Source organism: Tetrao urogallus, assembly GCF_951394365.1.
Source record: "Tetrao urogallus genome assembly, chromosome: 1".
In the NCBI taxonomy this organism is placed as follows: Eukaryota; Metazoa; Chordata; class Aves; order Galliformes; family Phasianidae; genus Tetrao; species Tetrao urogallus.
In genome coordinates, this window is record NC_136813.1 from 2169457 (window position 1) to 2190561 (window position 21105).

Consider the following 21105-nt stretch of genomic DNA (forward strand, 5'->3'; position numbering starts at 1 on the left):
AGCTGAAAGCCGTGACCTCCTCGGGGAGCTGCCGGCCGTGGGCATGGAGGAGGGGGGCCGTGGCTGTTTGTTTAACTTTGATGTCCGAGCGGCAGCCGGCCCCGTTGTTTGCCCGGCTCCGCGGCCGAGCCTCCCGCCTTGAGCAGGGCACAATGCTCGGCAGCGGAGCGTGACGGCTGCTGACCATTCCGAGTGAGCAGCGGAGCAGAACGCGGCTCCCCGTCTTGCAAAGGCTGAGAGCGGATCGGTGAGAAAGGCGGCGCGCTGAACGGCCCTTACCGAAAAACGGGCCTGAAACGGGGTGGAAAACAGAATCACAGAATTGTAGGGGTTGGAAGGGACCTCCAGAGATCATGGAGTCCAACCCCCCTGCCAAAGCAGGTTCCCTACAGCAGGTCGCACAGGTCGGCATCCAGGCAGGTCTGGAACATCTCCAGAGCAGGAGACTCCACCACCTCCCTGCAGCCTGTTCCAGTGCTCCGTCACCTCACTGTAAAGAAGTTCTTGCGCATGTTTGTGCACAACTTCCTATGCTGCAATTTCCAGCTGTTTCCCCTCCTCCTGTCTCCACTCATCACTGAAAAGAGTCCATCCTCGCCATTCTGCCCCCACACCTCAGATATTTATAGACCTGGATCAGCTCCCCTCTCAGCCTTCTCTTCTCCATGCTGAACAGACCCAGCTCACCCAGCCTTTCGCCATAGCAGAGATGCTCCAGGCCCCTCACCATCTTGGTGGCCCTGCGCTGGACTCTTCCCAAGAGCTCCCTGTCTGTTTTGTGCTGGGGAGCCCAGAACTGGACGCAATACTCCAGATGAGGCCTCAGCAGGGCAGAGCAGAGGGGGAGGATCGCCTCCCTCGACCTGCTGGCCACGCTCTGTGCAATGCACCCCAGGACGCCGTTGGCCCTCTTGGCCACGAGGGCACACTGCAAAACACTCACGGAGGCATCCGGTGCCCAGGCTGGTGGATGGGATGGGGTGCGAGGGTGAAGGGGGATGGCCCACAAAGTGTAGTTAACGATATAAATACAGAAACTTCTGTTCTTGAGGTGTATTTCTTCACAAGGCTTTGCCCGAAGGGCAGCAGAAGCGTGAAATGCGGCGTCCCTGGGAGGAAGACGTGGGGAAAGGGTGGCAGGAGAGCTGTGTGCGTGAGCAAGGAGCTTGTGGGCCAACTGGAAGGGAAGAAGAAGGCCCACGGAATGTGGAAAAAGGGTCTGAGCTCTTGGGAGGAATACAGGAATGTTACCAGGGCCTGCAGGGATGCGACGAGGAAGGCTGAAGAGCTGGAATTGAATCTGGTGCAGGGGATAAAGGATCATAAAAAAGGCTTTTTTAAGTACGTTAACAGTAAAAGGAAGACTAGGGAGAATGTGGCTCCCTGCTAAGTGACGGGGGTGTGCTGGTAACGGGGGATGCTGAGAAGGCGGAGATACTGAATGCCTTCTTTGCTTCTGTCCTCAGTGCAAAAGCTCCCCCTCAGGAATCCGAGACCCTGGAGGTGAGTGAGAGGGGCTGGGGAATGGAAGACCTCCCTGCAGGCAGGGCAGAGGTGGTCCGGGAGCGCCCAGGCAGCACCAGTGTTCCCAAATCCATGGGACCCGATGGGATGCATCCACGGGAGCTGAGGGAGCTGGCAGAGGGGATTGCTGAGCCGCTTTCGGTCGTCTTTGGGAGGTCTTGGAGGACGGGGGAGGTGCCTGAAGGCTGGAGGAGAGCCAGCGTCACTGCGGGCTTCAAACAGGGCGAGAAGGAAGAGCCAGGCAATCGTAGGCCGGTCAGCCTCACCTCTGTCCTGGAAAGGTGATGGAACAGCTGTGCTGGATGCCATCTCCAAGCAGCTGGGAGAAAAGGAGGTGATGAGGAGCAGTCAGCACGGGTTCGCCAGGGGGACGTCGTGTTTGACCAACCTGGGTGATGTTGTCTCTGGCTGGGTGGATGGGGGCAGAGCAGTGGATGCAGTCTGCCTTGATTTCAGCAAGGCTTTTGATGCTGTCCCCCACCACATCCTTATAACAAAGCTGAGGAAGTGTGGGATGGACGAGTGGACAGGGAGGTGGGTTGAGAGCTGGCGGGTTGAGTGCAGGGGGTCGGCGTTGGCCGTGCAGAGTCCGGTTGGAGGCCTGTGAGCAGCGGTGTCCCCCATGGCTCCGTGCTGGGTCCTTGTTCAACATCTTCATCAATGGCCTTGAGGAGGGGATGGTGGCCACCCTCAGCAAGTTTGTGATGAGACGAAGTTGGGAGGATTGGCTGCAGGCCGTGCTGCCATTCAGCGAGAGCTGGGCAGGATGAGAGCTGGGCAGGAAGAAACCAGATGGGGTTTAACAACAGCAAGTGTGGAGTCTTGCATCTGGGGAGGAATGACGGCATGCAGCGGTACAGGATGGGGGATGAGAGGGACCTGGGTGTCTTGGTGGACGACAGGTTGCCATGAGCCAGCAGTGTGCCCTTGTGGCCAAGAGGGCCAATGGCGTCCTGGGGTGCATTGCACAGAGCGTGGCCAGCAGGTCGAGGGAGGCGATCCTCCCCCTCTGCTCTGCCCTGCTGAGGCCTCATCTGGAGCACGGCGTCCAGTTCTGGGCTCCCCAGCACAAAACAGACAGGGAGCTCTTGGAAGAGTCCAGCGCAGGGCCACCAAGATGGCGAGGGGCCTGGAGCATCTCTGCTATGGGGAAAGGCTGGGTGAGCTGGGTCTGTTCAGCATGGAGAAAAGAAGGCTGAGAGGGGAGCTGATCCAGGTCTGTCAGCATCTGAGGTGTGGGGGGCAGCATGGCGAGGATGGACTCTGATCAGTGGGGAGTGGAGACAGGAGGAGGGGAAACGGCCGGAAACTGCAGCATAGGAAGTTGTGCAGCAATGTGCGAAGGAACGGCTGTGCAGTGAGGAGAGGAGCAATGGAACAGGCTGCAGGGAGGGGGGGAGTCTGTGGGTCCCAACGTGTCTCTATGGGTCCCACTGTTCACTGGAACAGGCTGCCCAGGGAGGTGGTGGGGTCTATGGGTCCCAACGTGTCTCTATGGGTCCCAATGGGTCCCAATGTGTCTCTATGGGTCCCAACGTGTCTCTATGGGTCCCAATGTGTCTCTATGGGTCCCAACGTGTCCCTATGGGTCCCAACGTGTCTCTATGGTCCCACTGTTCACTGCAGCAGGCTGCCCATGGAGGTGGTGGCATCTCCTGCTCTGCAGATGTTCCAAACCTGCCTGGATGCCGAGCTGTGCGACCTGCTGTAGGAACGGCTGGGGCAGGGGGTTGGACTGCATGAGCTCTGCAGCTCCCTTCCAACCCCTGCAGTTCTGGGATGCTGTGATACTGCCAGACAGCCATGGGTGGCGTGGGGTCACCTCTGGGGTAGGAGAGGTCCTGGCAAACCCTGCTGAAGAGACTGGGTTTCTATTGGAGTTGGCCATGCGCTCACTGCTCTTGGAGTTGGCCATCCAGTTGTGTCTCTTGGAGATGACCATCCAGTCATTGCTCTTAGAGCTGACCACCAGATTGCTTCTCTTAGAGTTGCCATGCTCTCACTGCTCTTAGAGCTGACCACCCGATTCTCTTAGAGTTGGCCATGCTCTCATTGCTCTTGGAGCCAACCACCCGATTATTTCTCTTAGAGTTGGCCATCCACTCATTTCTCTTGGAGCTGACCACCCAATTGCTTGTCTTAAAGTTGGCCATGCTCTCGTTGCTCTTAGAGCTGACCACCCAATTCTCTTAGAGTTGCCATCCACTCATTTCTCTTGGAGCTGACCACCAGATTACTTCTCTTAGAGTTGCCATGCTCTCATTGCTCTTAGAGCTGACCACCCGATTCTCTTAGAGTTGCCATGCTCTCGTTGCTCTTAGAGCCGACCACCCGATTCTTTCTCTGGGAGCTGACTGCGCTCTCCCTTTGGAAATCCTCGGGTCACATTAACAAAGTCAACCAGGAATGGAGTTGCAAAGATACCGAAAAAAATGGATCCATTTTTGGTGATTCTATTCTCCCACCCCTTCGCCGCACCGCAAAGCAGGGCGGTGGAACCAAAGGCTGCCCTTCCCAAAGTCACCTTTCAGAGCAGGGGGACGTTTCCAGGCGCCTGCCGTGCTGCTGCTGATCTCCGTGCCCTGTCCTTCGGCTCTGGATCTCTCAGCCCCCCCCCCTCCCAATTAAACACCTTCATCCATATGTTTAACTCGATTTCAGCACGGCACGTTGATGATGGCTGTCAGCTGCCAGCAGCTTTCAGCTGCCATCCCCGGTGCCAGCAGGATGGCTGGGCTCCGTCTCCTTTTCCAACCCAGCATTTTCTCCTCTTGCAAACAGCCTGCAGAGCGGCCCTGGTGCGCTGCCCCTGCCTTGGTTTTGGGCTGCGCTGGGTGCCGCTGGTGCAGTGGTTATTCCTGCTGTTCTGCCCCTTACCGAGTGCCTTTTCAAGACCTGTTCCAAAGCAGTTCCCTAATTCTGCTGGAAAGACGCCTGTTTGAGAAGGGAGGATTTATGGGCTGTGCCGAAGCACTGCTGGGGGCTCCTTCCCCTGCCGGCGTTGCACCTTTAAGTGACTTGCAGTAATTAAGCTCGGATGCAGCGCTTGCTGAGAGCGCAGCGGGGTTTGCGCCGTGCTGAAAGCTCACGGAGCTCACAGAAAGGAAAACCCAAAGCGGTTTCTGTGGCTCTGCATTTCTGGGATGGGGCTGGACGCAGAGGGGACGCTCAGCCCCCTCCTTCCCAGCTCGCACCTCATCTCACGCCCTCACAAGCCCTTCCTTTTGAGCACGGATCCGACGGCGGCATCCTCAGGAGCTCGGCCCCAGCTCCCCCTGCCCCGCTGCTGCTGGGCCGCGTGCTGCAGGGGTGGTTTGTACGGGCCGTGTGTTCTGAGAGCAGCCCTGTGCCGCTGCTTTCTGTCTGTGGGCAGCGACGTGATGGATGGGCGCAGTCTCCTCACCTATATTAGGTACAGACATCCGTTCCAGATGGGTTTTTTCGTTTCCTTTTTTTTTTTCAACTCCTTTCACTTCAGGCCACCAATCCTGAGCCGTCTGCAGCAGAGCTGTGTGCGATCCCTGGGTGCCTTGGGCACTGCGCCTGGCGTGCGGGGTTCGGCAGAGCTCCGAGGAGCCACGCGTGGGCTGCAGCCCCCAGGTTGGGATGCTGGTGCTACCGACTCTCCGGCTCTCCTCCTGCAGTGAGGTGTGTGGGCTCGCAGCCCTGCTGTTGGCAGGCTGGGGGTCTGCAGCCCCGCTTGCACTGCCGCAGCCAGAGCTGAAATGGCCGCTCTCCCTCTTCTTCTATGCTGGAGGTCAGGCAGCACTGGCTGCTCCCGCACCTCCTGCACTCAAACAGCAGCCCTGCGCCCCCGCTGAGCCTTACAGAGTTCAGATCTAACCACACCGGGGGGCTTTGTGTCTGGGCAGGACCTGTGGCCGTGCCCCGGCTCGGGGCAGCATTGTGCCGATAACTCACGGTCATGGGGATCACCGGGCTTCGTGCTTCACCAACCCCAGCTGCCCGGCGCAGCCAGGCCACGTCTGACCATCTCCCCATCGATTTCCCCCCCCTGTCCTGCATTGGATGCACGTATGTATTTCATCCTTAACAATCTGTCCGTCCACCCACCGAAGGCAGGAAAGCTTTTTCCCCTCCATCGATGGGAAGCGCACGGAGAGTTTCGGTGCGGCGCTGCCCGCGGGGTTGGTGTTCATCAGCTGCCTCTCACCTAAGGGCAAGTTGCTCGTTAAGGCTCATCTCGTCGGGGCTGAGCATGCGGCTGAGCTGCAGAGCGGCCCGGGCCGTGGTGCCCACACCTCGAGGCGGCCAGCACCAGGGGCTGTGCCCCAACAGGAGCAGGAAAACGGGCTCTTCCAACCCCTACGGTTCCCTGTTGGCCATCTGAAGGGCAGCCCTTTATTAATAACACTCAGCTGAGCTGCTTCGGATGGGAGAGAGGCCTCCTGCAGCGCTGCATGGGGCTCATATCTCATATCTGCACTGCATAGGGCTCGTATCTCATGTCTGCACTGCACAGGGCTCATATCTTGTGTCTGCACTGCATAGGGCTCGTATCTCGTGTCTGCACTGCACAGGGCTCGTATCTCGTGTCTGCACTGCACAGGGCTCGTATCTCGTGTCTGCACTGCATAGGGCTCGTATCTCATGTCTGCACTGCACAGGGCTCGTATCTCATGACTGCACTGCACAGGGCTCGTATCTCGTGTCTGCACTGCACAGGGCTCGTATCTCATGTCTGCACTGCACAGGGCTCGTATCTCATGTCTGCACTGCACAGGGCTCGTATCTTGTGTCTGCACTGCATAGGGCTCGTATCTCGTGTCTGCACTGCACAGGGCTCGTATCTCGTGTCTGCACTGCATAGGGCTCGTATCTCATGTCTGCACTGCACAGGGCTCGTATCTCATCACTGCACTGCACAGGGCTCGTATCTCGTGTCTGCACTGCACAGGGCTCGTATCTCATCACTGCACTGCACAGGGCTCGTATCTCATGTCTGCACTGCACAGGGCTCGTATCTTGTGTCTGCACTGCATAGGGCTCGTATCTCGTGTCTGCACTGCACAGGGCTCGTATCTCGTGTCTGCACTGCATAGGGCTCGTATCTCGTGTCTGCACTGCACAGGGCTCGTATCTCATGTCTGCACTGCACAGGGCTCGTATCTCGTGTCTGCACTGCACAGGGCTCGTATCTTGTGTCTGCACTGCACAGGGCTCGTATCTCGTGTCTGCACTGCACAGGGCTCGTATCTTGTGTCTGCACTGCACAGGGCTCGTATCTCGTGTCTGCACTGCACAGGGCTCGTATCTCGTGTCTGCACTGCACAGGGCTCGTTTCTCCTGTCTGCACTGCATAGGGCTCGTATCTCATGTCTGCACTGCACAGGGCTCGTATCTCATCACTGCACTGCACAGGGCTCGTATCTCGTGTCTGCACTGCACAGGGCTCGTATCTCATCACTGCACTGCACAGGGCTCGTATCTCATGTCTGCACTGCACAGGGCTCGTATCTTGTGTCTGCACTGCATAGGGCTTGTATCTCGTGTCTGCACTGCACAGGGCTCGTATCTCATCACTGCACTGCACAGGGCTCGTATCTCATGTCTGCACTGCACAGGGCTCGTATCTCATCACTGCACTGCACAGGGCTCGTATCTCGTGTCTGCACTGCACAGGGCTCGTATCTCGTGTCTGCACTGCACAGGGCTCGTATCTCATGACTGCACTGCACAGGGCTCGTATCTCGTGTCTGCACTGCACAGGGCTCGTATCTCGTGTCTGCACTGCACAGGGCTCGTATCTCATGACTGCACTGCACAGGGCTCGTATCTCCTGTCTGCACTGCACAGGGCTCGTTTCTCCTGTATCTCGTATCTCCTGTAGCCCCAGAGCCGGGTCACAGCCTGAGAAAAGAGCTGCCATGCAGCACCGGGCTTTTGGAGCTCCGCGTTTTGCCTGTGAGGGATTCGTATCGGGGCTTGGTAAACTCCCAGCTGTGTGAAGTCAGGGATGTGTGTCTGATCTCTGCTTTATAGAGCTTTGAGCAGATCGGAACCTGCAGCGTGAAGCCCGACGGCTTGGATGTTAGGAGATGTTCCTGATTCCTGGGCATTCTGGCAGGGAGAGATGTGGTTTGATGTAGCGGGCTGGGGGATCTTGGAGGCTGGAGCTCCGTGTGGATGTGGATGAGCTCCGTGTGGGTCTGAATGGGGTCTGTAGGGTCACAGAAGAGCTCTGTGTGGGTATAAATGATCTTTATATGATCGTGGCAAGGAGCTGGAGGCTCTCCTGGCTCCCAGCACGGTGCTCTGCCCGCTGAAACACCCTCCAAAGCTGTACCAGCAAGGAGTTTGCCTCTATTGCACCGTATTCAAAGAGCCAAATAACCACCTTTCGTTCCTGCTAATGCATTTATGGGGTAAATGGGAGAGAAGCTTACGTTAAATCCTAAATGCGAGCTGACAGGGGGGCAGCCTGCAGGTACGTGTCAGCGCGAGCTGTCAGCCCCGCAGCCGTGTCAGGGCTGATGAATGCCAAGCGACGCCTTGCTGTCGAGTTGTCAGGGGAGGCTGGAAGCCAGGAAGAAAGATGAGAAACGAACCGTCTTCAAGCCGCTTGCAGGGGCGGTGAGAAATGCAATTCGGGGTGCAGAAGCAGGCGGGGGGCGTCCACACCAACCTCCCACGCGTGGCTCGTGTGCCGATCTCTCGTGGAACGGTTGGAGTTGGATCCTTTAAAGGCCGGTCTGGTCCCACTCCCTGCAGGGAACGGGGGCACCCACAGCCCCAAACGGGGCCCCCACAGCCCCAGCTGTGCTCACTGCCCCGTCCTACGCTGATAGCAGCGACACGTCGCGATGCGCAGAGGCTGGAGGTGCTCAGATGAAATCCCTGCCAGCAGCGGTGGCAGCTGCTGAGCTGGGCTGCAGGGGACGGGGCTGTTTTGCAGCGGCGATCTCATGCGGACCGCCTGATTCCTGGAGGTTTGACTGAACTTCGGGCAGCGCTCAGATGCTTTCCTTCCAGAACCCCTATAATTGCTGCCATTGGAATCTATTGCTGAAGTGCTGAGCGCGGTGCTTCCTCCTGGGAGGGCAGAAATAGGCAAGGAAGAGGCTGAGCTGCGTCGTACCCAAGAGGTGCCTCTTTTGGGCTGCCCTGACTCAGAGGGGCTGCTGGGGGCGAATGGCACAGTGCAGAAACCCTGAGTGTGAGTGAGCCCACATCCGCCTCTCCCAGCCACAGAATGAAAGAATGGCCTGGGTTGAAAAGAACCTTAATAATCACCCAGTTCCAACCCCCTGCTGTGTGCGGGGTCACCAACCTGGCTGCCCAGAGCCACATCCAGCCTGGCCTCAGTGCCTGCAGGGATGGGGCATCCATGAGGATCCCTACCCCAGAGCCTTCCCTGCCCCACTCTTTGCTTTCTGAGCTCCCTCTTTGACTGACCGCTCACATTTGCCCTCTGCCTGACTTGTGCTGTGCTTCCTGGCAGCGTGCTGAAGGTCCTGCTGGCAGCCAACGCAGATCCAAACCTTGGGGACGACTTCAGCAGCGTCTATGAGACCGCCAAGGAGAAAGGCCTCCATTCCTTGGAAGGTAAACGCTGTTCGCATGCTGCTCCGCTGATCCCCTAAAGTTTCTTCTCTGGCTTTGAAATGGAAGCTGCCGCGTTGCCTTTTGGGAGCAGCCTTCGTTTTTCGTTTCCGTTTCACCTCAGCTTCCATTTCAGTGCAGGCGGACGGGCGGTGGGAGGCTGGGGGGGGGGGTGGCTGATGATGAGAGAAAACAACACGGAGCCGCTGCTGAGCTGCAGTCCTGCAGTGCCACAGAGAGCTTTTCCCTCGGCCAGAGCGCAGCAGTGCAGATGGGAGCCCCGTCCCACTGAGCATCATGGAGGGGAGGGCAGCACAGGTCTTAGGAACGGATCCTGAGTGAAGCAGGATTGTCCAGGTGTGAGTAAGGCTGCATGGCACAGAGCTGCCTGCCTCTTGTTAGCTTTTCCTGGCTTGTGTTTCAGGCCCCAGCCCCAGCTGGGATGTTGGGCCCGCCAGCTCACCCGCTGCTCACGTCCTTGGCAGCACAGACACCCCCAGGGCCGTGGCACGGAAGGGACGGACTGTTCCGCTGTGCTTTGCTGGGATGGGACGGGCAGAAATGGTTCCAAACCGTGAAAGAGGGGTGATGGAAGCTGGAGAAAGTTGGTTCTGACGAGGGTGGCGATCTCTGCCCCCATCCCTCACAGAATCACAGAGTCACAAGGTTGGAAACGACCTGCAAGCTCATCCAGTCCAACCCCCCTCCCATTGCTACCAGTACCACCAGCACTAAACCACATCTCACAGCTCCTCATCCAGGCGCCTCCTGAACGCTGTCAGGGATGGAGACTCTCCCACCTCCCTGTGCAGCCATTGCATGCCTGACCACTGAGAGAAACAGTTCTGCCTCATGTCCAACCTAAACCTCCGCTGGTACAACTTGCAGCCATTGCCCTGTGTGCTGCTCATTGCCTGGGAGAAGAGGCCAGGCCCTTTGACATCACAGCCTCCCTCCATGCAGTTGCAGAGTGCAGTCAGGTCTCCCCTGAGCTCCTCTTCTCACCCTCCACAATCCCAGCTCCCTCAGCTCCTCATCAGCCCTGTGCTCCACACCCCTCACCATTTCGCTGCCCTTCTCTGCACGCTGCACGGCCTCAACATCTTTCCTGCAGTGAGGAGCCCAAAACTGAACCCAGCCCTCAAGGTGCGGCCTCAGCAGAGCTGAGTGCAGGGGATGCTCACCTCCCTGCTCTGCTGGCTGCACCATTCCTAATGCAGCCCAGGCTGCCGCTGGCCCTCTTGGCCACCTGGGCACACTGTGGGCTCCTGTTCAGCCCAGCACCAACCAACACCCCCAGCTCCCTTTCCTCTTCACACTCACAGCCACTCATCCCCCAGCCTGCAGCGCTGCATGGGGTTGCTGTGCCCCCACGCAGCCCCCGGCACTGGGCCTTGTTGCACCTCATCCCGTTCCCCTGGGCCCAGCCATCGGCTGATCCAGATCCCTGTGCAGGGCCTCCCTGCCCTCACGCAGATCCACCCCACCTCCCAGCTCGGTGTCACTGCACACTCAATGCCCTCCATGCCTCCATCGGAGCCATCCATGAAGACATGAAACAGGATGGGCCCCAGGGGGACCCCGCTGCAAATGGGGCACAGCTGGGCTTCACCCCATTCACCGCCATTGAGCGCGGCCCTCAGCCGGCTCCTCATCCAACGGAGGCTAAAACTGCCCAGGCCACGGGCAGCCAGTTTGTGCAGCAGGATGCTGTGGCTGCCCGTGCCAAAGGCTGCGCTGAAGTCTGGGTGGACACATCAGCAGCCTTTCCCTCATCTACCAGTCTGCTCACCCAGCCGTAGAAGGAGATGAGGTTGGCCGTGGCCTCGCCATGGCCCGCAGACCTGCCGCGTGCCGGAGGTGGGGCCGCCCGTAGATCAGAGCGAGGGATGCAAAATGCATGAAACAACATTAAAAAACGAGCCGTGGAATGCCGATCCATAATGCATGCGGGGAGACTTTATTTAAGGCAAAGTGCATCAACCAATAAAGTTAATTGTTTTTGTCTGCGTTCATCCCTCCGTAATGTTATATAGTTTTGGGGTGCGGAGGAGATAAGGCCGGCGCCGTGAGAAGTTGCATTAATTCTTTGCTTGACGTGTTTTATTAAAAAGAATAAATTCAGTTGCATTTTAAAAAACAGAAGGGGAGAGAAAGAGATAGAAACTGCCTTTGTGGGGTTTTCTTTCCCCCCCCCCCCCCCTTTTTATGTATTTATTTATTTTTTTCGCCCATTTACATATTTCGCCTATCGATATTTTTTCATAAAAGCATCGAAATCGAGAGGGGGTGCCGCTCCAAATATATTACAGACATTTATATGGATGGCAGGAAGGGGAGACGGAGGGCTGAAAATTTCCAGGCACCCGGTGATGGATGGCAGAGCAGGCTTCCCCTGACGCTTTATTGAGTTTCCGATGATTATCTCTCTCGGAGACATTTTTTACAGATGACGGCCGAGCTGTCACGACGGACCGTGGGGGAAAAAAAACCCAACAATAATAACGCTTTAATCTCTTTACTGCACTGCTCCCTAGTATCTCAGATTCATCTTCCCTGACGCACGCAGTTCATTATCCTGCTCCTCCCCGGGTAGGAAATGACGACAAATAAATAAGTAGACACGTCCTCACCCGGTTCTCTCGGAGCGAAGACCCGGGGAAGGGAAGGAGCCGGGGTGTTAATTGATCTGCTGCGGGTTCGTTAGTGGAGATGTTGGGCTGGAGCGGCATCAGCTACGCGCCGCAGCGTTCTCTGGGCTCAGCTTCTCAGGTCTTCTCAGTTCTTTGGGGGCAGCCGCGGTGCAGAGCATCAGTTTGCACCCGCTGGCCTTCCTGATGCTCCGTCTTCCCAGAGCTGCAGTCCCTGACAGTGCCAGCAGCTGGCATTGCCATTCCCTACAACCACGGAGTCATCGAGGTTGGAAAAGACCTCTAAAATAGAGTCCGGCCAGCCAGCCATCAAGTCTAACCAGCCAACCATCCGTACCGTGTTCGCTGATAGAATCCGAGAGTCGTTAAGGTTGGAAATGACCTCTGAGATCATCAAGTCCAGAAGAGATCTCTAAGATTGTCAAGTCCAACGGCCAACGCATCCCCACGGTGTCTGCTGGTAGAATCCAAGAGTCGTTAAGCTTGGAAACGACCCCTAAAACCATCAGGTCCAACAGTCAGCCAGTGCCCATCGTGTCCATTTGTAGAATCAAAGTCATTAAGGTTGGGAAAGGCCTCTAAGATGGTCAAGTTTGGAAACCATCCCTAAGATTGTCAAGTCCAATGGCCAACCCATCCCCACATTGTCTGCTGGTAATATTAGGGAGTCGTTAAGCTTGGAAACGACCCCTAAAACCATCAGGTCCAATGGTCAGCCAGTGCCCATCGTGTGCATTTGTAGAATCAAAGTCACTGAGCTTGGGAAAGGCCTCTAAGATGGTCAAGTCCAACTGCCAACCATCCGTACCGTGTTTGCTGATAGAATTAGGGAGTCATTAAGGTTGGAAATGACCTCTGAGATCATCAAGTCCAGAAGAGATCTCCAAGATTGCCAAGTCCCATGGCCGACCCATCCCCACCTCGTCCACCCGTAGAGTCAAAGGCCCATTAAGGTTGGGAATGACTTCTGAGATCGCCAGGTCCAACCGCCGGCTCATCCTCACCATGTCTGCTCATAGAATCGCCAAGGTTGGGAAAGATCTCTAAGCTCATCTCGTCCCACCGCCAGCCGTCCTCACCACCTTTGTTCGTAGCATCAAAGCCTCGTTAAGGCTGGCAGTGACCTCGAAGAGCACCAGGTCTGGCTGCCAACTGATCCTCACCATGGCTGCTCGTAGAGTCGCCGAGGTTGGAAATGACCTCTAAGATGGTCAAGTTTGGAAACCATCCCTAAGATTGTCAAGTCCAATGGCCAACGCATCCCCACGGTGTCTGCTGGTAGAATTAGGGAGTCGTTAAGCTTGGAAACGACCCCTAAAACCATCAGGTCCAACGGTCAGCCAGTGCCCATCGTATCCATTTGTAGAATCAAAGTCATTAAGGTTGGGAAAGGCCTCTAAGATGGTCAAGTTCGGAAATGATCCCTAAGGTTGTCAAGTCCAGTGGCCAACACATCCCCACATTGTCTGCTGATAGAATTAGGGAGTCGTTAAGTTTGGAAATGACCCCTAAAACCATCAGGTCCAACAGTCAGCCAGTGCCCATCGTGTCCATTCGTAGAATCAAAGTCACTGAGTTTGGGAAAGGCCTCTAAGATGGTCAAGTTTGGAAACGATCCCTAAGGTTGTCAAGTCCAGTGGCCAACACATCCCCACATTGTCTGCTGGTAGAATTAGGGAGTTGTTAAGCTTGGAAACGACCCCTAAAACCATCAGGTCCAACAGTCAGCCAGTGCCCATCGTGTCCATTTGTAGAATCAAAGTCACTGAGCTTGGGAAAGGCCTCTAAGATGGTCAAGTTTGGAAACCATCCCTAAGATTGTCAAGTCCAATGGCCAACACATCCCCACATTGTCTGCTGGTAGAATTAGGGAGTCGTTAAGCTTGGAAATGACCCCTAAAACCATCAGGTCCAACAGTCAGCCAGTGCCCATCGTGTCCATTCGTAGAATCAAAGTCACTGAGCTTGGGAAAGGCCTCTAAGATGGTCAAGTTTGGAAACCATCCCTAAGATTGTCAAGTCCAGTGGCCAACACATCCCCACATTGTCTGCTGGTAGAATTAGGGAGTCGTTAAGCTTGGAAATGACCCCTAAAACCATCAGGTCCAACAGTCAGCCAGTGCCCATCGTGTCCATTTGTAGAATCAAAGTCACTGAGCTTGGGAAAGGCCTCTAAGATGGTCAAGTCCAACCCCCAGCCCATCCCCACCTCGTCCGTTCATAGGGCCCTGAGGTTGAAAATGACATCTAAGAATGTCAGCTCCGGACCAGATCTCAAAGATCATCAAATCCAACGGCCCAGCCGTCCGCACCGTGCTCACACAGAATCCAAGAGTCGTTAAGATTGGAAACAACCTCTGAGAGCATCGAGCAGAACCGCCAGCCATCCATCCCCACCCGGTCTATGATTCTATAGAATCATCAAGGTTGGAAATGAGCTCTGAGGTCACAAAGTCCTGAAAAGACCCCTGAGATTGTCAAGTCGATGGCCGACCCATCCAAACTGTGTTTGCTTCTAGAGTCAGAGGGTCACTAAAGTTGGAAACGACCTCTGAAATCACCAAGTCCAAATGCCCCCCATCCCCGCCGTGCCGCTCGTGGAGTCGCTGAGGTTGGAAACGACCTCTTTGCGCTGTCAGCGTCGGTCCCTACAGACAGATGCTGTTGCTGCTGTTGATTTCCGATGGTTACAGGACAGCTAACATCTCAGGAAGTTTCCTAGCCTGCCTCCTGATGCAGAGCATCCCCAACCCTGCACACGTGGTGACATGCAGCCTGACTGCCCCAAAGTAGGGATTTACCCCCCAAAAAGGCCAAGCAGGCTGGGCCTGGGGACGGGTGGGAGCTGCACACAGGTATCGCTGCACATTGGCATTCAGTGGGGCTCAAGGGAAGGAAACGAATCTAATTAATCAGCTTCAGAAAGCACCGGTTTCTGTTCAGAGCAGCCTTGCAGTTTCTCGGTCTGGTTTCACAAAACCTGCCAGGCTCGGGGTAATTGCATTTGCTTTGGGACTTCCAGGCTTTCCAGCGAGCTGTAAAATGCGTTACTGTGAATTATTCCCATCCCGGCAGCACGCAGAGCCCACGGGGCAGGAACCGCGGGCCCCAAAGAATGGGGGGCAGCCTGGAGACGGAAGCTTGTGCTCCTCAGCTCTCTGACCCACATCTTTTCTTCCTTGCAGTCCTCGTGACCCGCGAGGATGAGTTCAACAACCGCCTGAACGTCCGTGCCAGCTTCCGTGGCTGCACAGCCCTGCACTACGCCGTGCTGGCCGACGACTACCTGAGCGTCAGGATGCTGCTGGAGGCAGGTGGGTGGCACGGCCTGCGGCTCTGACCCACACTTGGGGGGCACAGTGCGAGGCGCGCCGCTCCGTCTCGAGGAGGAGGCGCGATTTGCTGCTTGCTTTCAGCTCTCGGTCTCCGTTCCGCGCCGTCTCTGGCTGCGCCATCGCAGAACGCTTTGAGTTGGGAGCCTGAGCTCCTGGTTCTCCGACATAAACACTCCTTAATTGGGTTCATACGCAGCCCCGCTCCTTTAGCAGAGGGGAAGGAGGCGCTCAGCTAACAGAGCAGAGATGTGCTGCCATGCCAACGGGTCTCACGTTTACCCTCCCACCACTCCTTCCCCACGATGACGTGCTTCTCCGTCACACCGGCGCGCAGAACCGGAGCCGGGCAGTGCTGCCCACCCCAGTGCCATCACCACCACGGTGCACAGGGCTGGTTTTGCACGGCTGCCTGGGTGCCTGGGCTGCGTGCTGGAGCTGCCGTCGCCTCTCTGAATGGGAGCCCTGTTTGTAGCAACGCCTGACCTCAGAGCTCCAGGAAAAAGACGCGCAGCAAACTGTGTGGCTGCCGCAGCGCCTGCAGGGCTGTGTTTGTGCGAGCACCAAAGTTCTTAGGATGGCAATTTTCGATTCTCTGTTGCGATGGGACGTGGGGAAATGGTTTCAAAGTAGAAGAGGGGAGATCGGGGCTGGAGCTGGACCAGGCGGCCTTCCGCGATCCCTTCCAGCTCAGAAACCATTACGTGATTCTGCGATGGTTTTCTTGCTCGATCCAACACGTCTCCCTCTTCCCTGAGGCCCCTCCAACCCAACCCGCGATTCCATGCAGTGGATCCTCCCAGCTCCAGCCCTTTCCTCCCCTTTTTGGGGCGTCCCACAGCTCCTCAATGGGGTGCCTCCCCCCCCCCCCTCCTCCCGAGCGGGACGTTTCCTGCCTGCTGGACACAGATCAGTCCCCCTCGCCCTCCACACCTGCCTGTATTTTAACCAAGCGTCCATTTACTCTCCCCAGCACTTCCTAGCCCGATGCCCTCAGGGCCAAAGCCATTAACTGCCAACTCCCCCCCCCACCCCCCATCCCCAGCAGCCCCCGCCGTGCCTCTATAGGGGAAGCCCCCTGCCCCTTTGTGCCCCATTCAGTGACTCGCTGACCCCTCTGGACCTCCTCCCCCAGTGGTCAGCATGTGCGTGCCCAGCAGAGCGCGAGGCATCCCGCTGTCCTCGCTGGTGACATTTCACAGCCTCCCGACCTGAGCTGACACCATCAATGTCCTCCTGCATGTGAAGGAGTGGGTGTGAGCCGCTGTGCACCAGCGCGATCGATCCGGGGGCTTTTTGTTTGCTGGGAGGGGAGGAGGGGGGGGAGAGGAGGGGGCCTCCAGCCAGACACGGAAGCCCCTCGCTTCTCTGAGGGCGCCGTTTCGATGTGCTGCACGAAAGCCCCTCTTCCAAGGCCTGCTTTCTGCAGGCAGGTGAAGCTCAGCACCCTTCCGGATCTCAGTCCTCCATGCTGATGTGCCACCGTCACCTCGGTGATTTGGGGAAGCAGGGATGGAGCTGAGCCCTGCCAGGGGCACCTCCCCCCCCCCTCCGTCACCCCTGTGCTGCTTTTTGTTCTGGTGAAGGCTCTGAGGTCGCCTCCCTTAGCAAAATGCTCTTCCACTGAGCAAAAGTTGCGGTGAGCGGAGCGCTGCCTTCCCTCCTGGGCCGCTGCTCTGAGCGCTTCCACCTGCTGCCCACAGCTCAGCCAGGGGAAAGGAGAGCTGCGAGCTGCTCTGCTTCTGCCTTGTCCCAGCTGGAGCCGAGGACCCGTTGGTCTTGAGCTGGTGTGAGCACAGCCCCACGCCAGGCCTGTCCTCGCCCCATGGATGCAGGAACAGCACTGGGCGGCCCCCTGCGTCCCCCCAAACCCCCCGGCGCCGTGCTGCAGCTGCAGTCAGCACCCACCCACCCCCGGCCAGCTGTTGGCCAGGAGAGCCTGAGACACTTTTCCCCTTTCCGTGCTCATATTTACAAGGGAATGTGATAAATTCAGTATTGATCCCTTCTGCCGCGCTGTAAATTTTGCACAAAAAAATGATTAAATAGCGCAATAGAGTCTGTGAGCACCGTGGCTCAATATGTTCCGGGACGGCGTATCGACCCTTCCGTCCGACCGCAGCAGGCTCCACTCCCGGCCGTGCCAGACCAGTAATTAAAATCCTGGGAGACTGGGATTGAAAAACCAATCATCTCGCAGCACTGCAGCTTAACGTGGCGAGAGCAATAAGTCGAGCGCAGCTCTGGCGGTGGCCGAGTGCTTAAGGATGGTTTCCCCGTAGGGCAGGGGAGCAAATGGATCCCTCTCAGGGTATTTCTGGGCACGGTGGCATCGTGCTTGCTGTGAATTTAATCGCTCTGCACACGTGGAGAGAGGGAAAGGTGGGGGTTCTTTGGTTTGGTTTGGTTTCCCTTGCCGTCGTGCTGCTGTGCAGACTGGAGGTGGGAGGTGGGCAGCAGCCGCCTCCAGCCCAATGGCATCAGGTGGGAGGGGGCAGGTTGGCCAGCTTGTTCTGTAAGGGATCGAGAAGGACAGAGGATTTCCTGGGCACCAGCACTGTCCTCTAAGACACCTAAGAAAGGAGATCCCGAGTCGTGGAGTCGTAGAATGATGGAGGAGGAGACCTCCAAGGCCTGCATTGGATGGAGGACGGAGCAAGGATGGAGGACAGGGGTGGAGGACAAGGAGTAAGGATGGAGGACAGGGAGCAAAGATGGAAGACGGATGGAGGACATGGAGTAAGGATGGAGGACAGGGATGGAGGGCAAGGAGTAAGGATGGAGGACAGGAAGCAAAGATGGAGGACAGGGATGGAGGACAGGAAGCAAAGATGGAGGACAGGGATGGAGGGCAAGGAGTAAGGATGCAGGACAGAGCAAGGATGGAGGACAAGGAGTAAGGATGGAGGACAGAGCAAGGATGGAGGACAGGGATGGAGGACAAGGAGTAAGAATGGAGGACAGAGCAAGGATGGAGGACAAGGAGTAAGGATGAAGGACGGAGCAAGGATGGAGGACAGGGATGGAGGACAGGGATGGAGGACAAGGATGGAGGACAGGGATGGAGGGCAAGGAGTAAAGATGGAGGACAAGGATGGAGGACAAGGAGTAAGGATGGAGGATGGAGGACAAGGATGGAGGACAGGGATGGAGGACAAGGAGTAAGAATGGAGGATGGAGCAAGGATGGAGGACAAGGATGGAGGACAAGGAGTAAGGATGGAGGATGGAGGACAAGGATGGAGGACAGGGATGGAGGACAAGGAGTAAGAATGGAGGATGGAGGACAAGGATGGAGGACAGGGATGGAGGACAAGGAGTAAGAATGGAGGATGGAGCAAGGATGGAGGACAAGGATGGAGGACAAGGAGTAAGGATGGAGGATGGAGGACAAGGATGGAGGACAGGGATGGAGGACAAGGAGTAAGAATGGAGGACAGAGCAAGGATGGAGGACAAGGATGGAGGACAAGGAGTAAGGATGGAGGACAGAGCAAGGATGGAGGACAAAGAGTAAGGATGGAGGATGGAGCAAGGATGGAGGACAAGGATGGAGGACAGGGATGGAGGACAAGGATGGAGGACAGGGATGGAGGACAAGGATGGAGGACAGGGATGGAGGACAAGGAGCAAGGATGGAGGACAAGGACCTCACATGTCACTGATTCTGGTTGCCTGGCGCAGCCCTCCCCTACATCCGTAGTCTCTCAGGCAGCAAAATGGAGCTCACCTGCCGACCCCTGTTGTGCATTGACTGAACCGTGAAGCCATCGTGGTTGCAAATGACCTCCAAGATCCCCAAGCCCATCCCCACCACACGTGCTGACCGTGTCCCATATGTTGTGTCCCATACAACCTCGCCGACCGGCGTTGGTAGAAGCTGTAGCCGAGCCTCGCTCTTCAGCGTTGGCCTGCATCCTTCTACAAATTCCTGTTCTTTACTTTCCAACTTGGCTGTTGCGGACATCTTTAGCACCCCATCACTTCTGGTTCTCCCCCACGGCGTTGCTTTGGGCTGTCCAGCCGCCATCGCTGGGAGCAGGAGGCACCTTGCTGGATTCACCCTGCTGGATTCACCCTGCTGGATTCACCCTGCCGGATTCACCCTGCTGGATTCACCTTGCTGGATTCACCTTGCTGGATTCACCCTGCCCAATTCACCCTGCTGGATTCACCATGCTGGATTCACCATGCTGGATTCACCCTGCTGGATCCCTGCTGTGCCTCATGGATTCCCATCCATGCGTTCCATCATTTGGGTTGGAAGGCACCTTCCAAGGTCATAAAATGGCTCAGGTTGGAAAGGACCTCAAGGATCATCGATCTCCAACCCCTGTCTGGTCCAATGCCCAAACTTGACCTGGAAGGCACCATTCTTTTTCCCTTGCTGCTCCTCTGGGGAGCGTTGCTCACATTCCTTTGGGCTGGGATCAGGGGCAGATCCTCAGCAGAGCTCAGCATCCACATCCAGTGAGCAGAACGGCGCCCACTGAAACAGATGGAGGTGTGAGGAGGGGGGGTCAGGCTCACAGGCTCGTATTAACGCGGCATGATCCAAACCTCCTGCAAACGACGCGTCTTATTGATTAAAAAGAAACCAAACAAACAGGTCTGCGTTACTGGAAAAAAGGGTGATCATGCTAATTCAATCACGGGAGGCTCAGGAGGACAGGAGTCCTTTCGTATTACCGTAACTGGCCGTGTGCAGCAATCAGAGTGTCAGTCCTTGTCAGAGCTGACGGCTGTTGGCACTCTGCGATCCCAGCGGGTGCCGGGGGCTGCTCCCCACAGCTCACCCTGCCTCTTTGGTGATGGAACGCAGCCACGGGGAGATGGGACCCGCTGCGGACCGGTGCGTTTCCAGTGCCCCCCTTGCTAGGATTCAGTTTGCTTCACCAGAAAAGTGAGTCGAGAGGGTTTCATCCAGGCTCCAGCATCGTTGGCTCTGCGCTGCTGGGCTGGGGGGGACCCAGGAAGGGGCTGGGATGACCTGGAGGGACCCAGGAGACCTTGAGGAGCCCTCAGTAAAATGAGTTTTGAAGTTGCTGTGAATTGAGAAGAGCTCTGGGAGACTGGAGGTGGCTTTTTGCTGGTGGGAACGGTGTTCTGTGTGCGCCAGGCTGAAGCTGTGCTGACTTCTGCACAGAAGATTTGCCCAGTCACTTCAGTGTGGGGACAGAGGAGGACATCAGGGTGGTGAACATTTCCTCGTCCTGCTCCCAGAGGTTCTCCCAGGCTTCTCTGCATCCAGTCTTTGAAGGGACGTAGCTCTCTGGGTGCCCCTGTGGGTTGCTGGTGAAGTGAGGTCCATTCTGCCTCTCTGGGGCAAGGGGGAGGACAAGGAGTAAGGGTGGAGGACAAGGAGTAAGGATGGAGGACAAGGAGTAAGGATGGAGGACAGGGATGGAGGGCAGGGATGGAGGACAGGGATGGAGGACAAGGAGTAAGGATGGAGGACAGGGATGGAGGGCAGGGATGGAGGACAGGGATGGAGGACAGGGATGGAGGACAAGGAGTTAGGATGGAGGACAGGGAGCAAAGATGGAAGACAGGGATGGAGGACAAGGAGTAAGGATGGAGGACAGGGATGGAGGGCAGGGATGGAGGACAGGGATGGAGGACAAGGAGTTAGGATGGAGGACAGGGAGCAAAGATGGAAGACAGGGATGGAGGACAAGGAGTAAGGATGGAGGACAGGGATGGAGGGCAGGGATGGAGGGCAGGGATGGAGGACAAGGAATAAGGATGGAGGACAGGGATGGAGGACAAGGAGTAAGGATGGAGGACAGGGAGCAAAGATGGAGGACAAGAATGGAGGACAAGGAGTAAGGATGGAGGACAGGGACAGAGGACAGGGAGCAAAGATTGAGGACAAGGAATAAGTATGGAGGACAAGGTATAAGAAAGGAGGACAGGGAGTAAGGATGGAGTACAAGAAATAAGGATGGAGGACATGGAGTAAGGATGGAGGATATGAAGTGAGGATGGAGGATGAGGAGCAAGGATGGAGGACATGGCACAAAGATGGATGACAAGA

The 21105-nt window shown here is 56.7% G+C and overlaps 1 protein-coding gene across 1 annotated transcript in view; it reads left to right on the forward strand.

Annotated features, from left to right (window-relative positions):
- CLPB (ClpB family mitochondrial disaggregase) overlaps positions 1-21105 on the forward strand; it is a gene marked incomplete at both ends in the record, with an annotated part of 55326 nt that overhangs the window by 14881 nt on the left and 19340 nt on the right. The window contains 2 exon segments of the mRNA XM_079545947.1: positions 8987-9090; positions 14924-15052. Coding sequence (XP_079402073.1) covers positions 8987-9090; positions 14924-15052 — 233 coding nt within the window.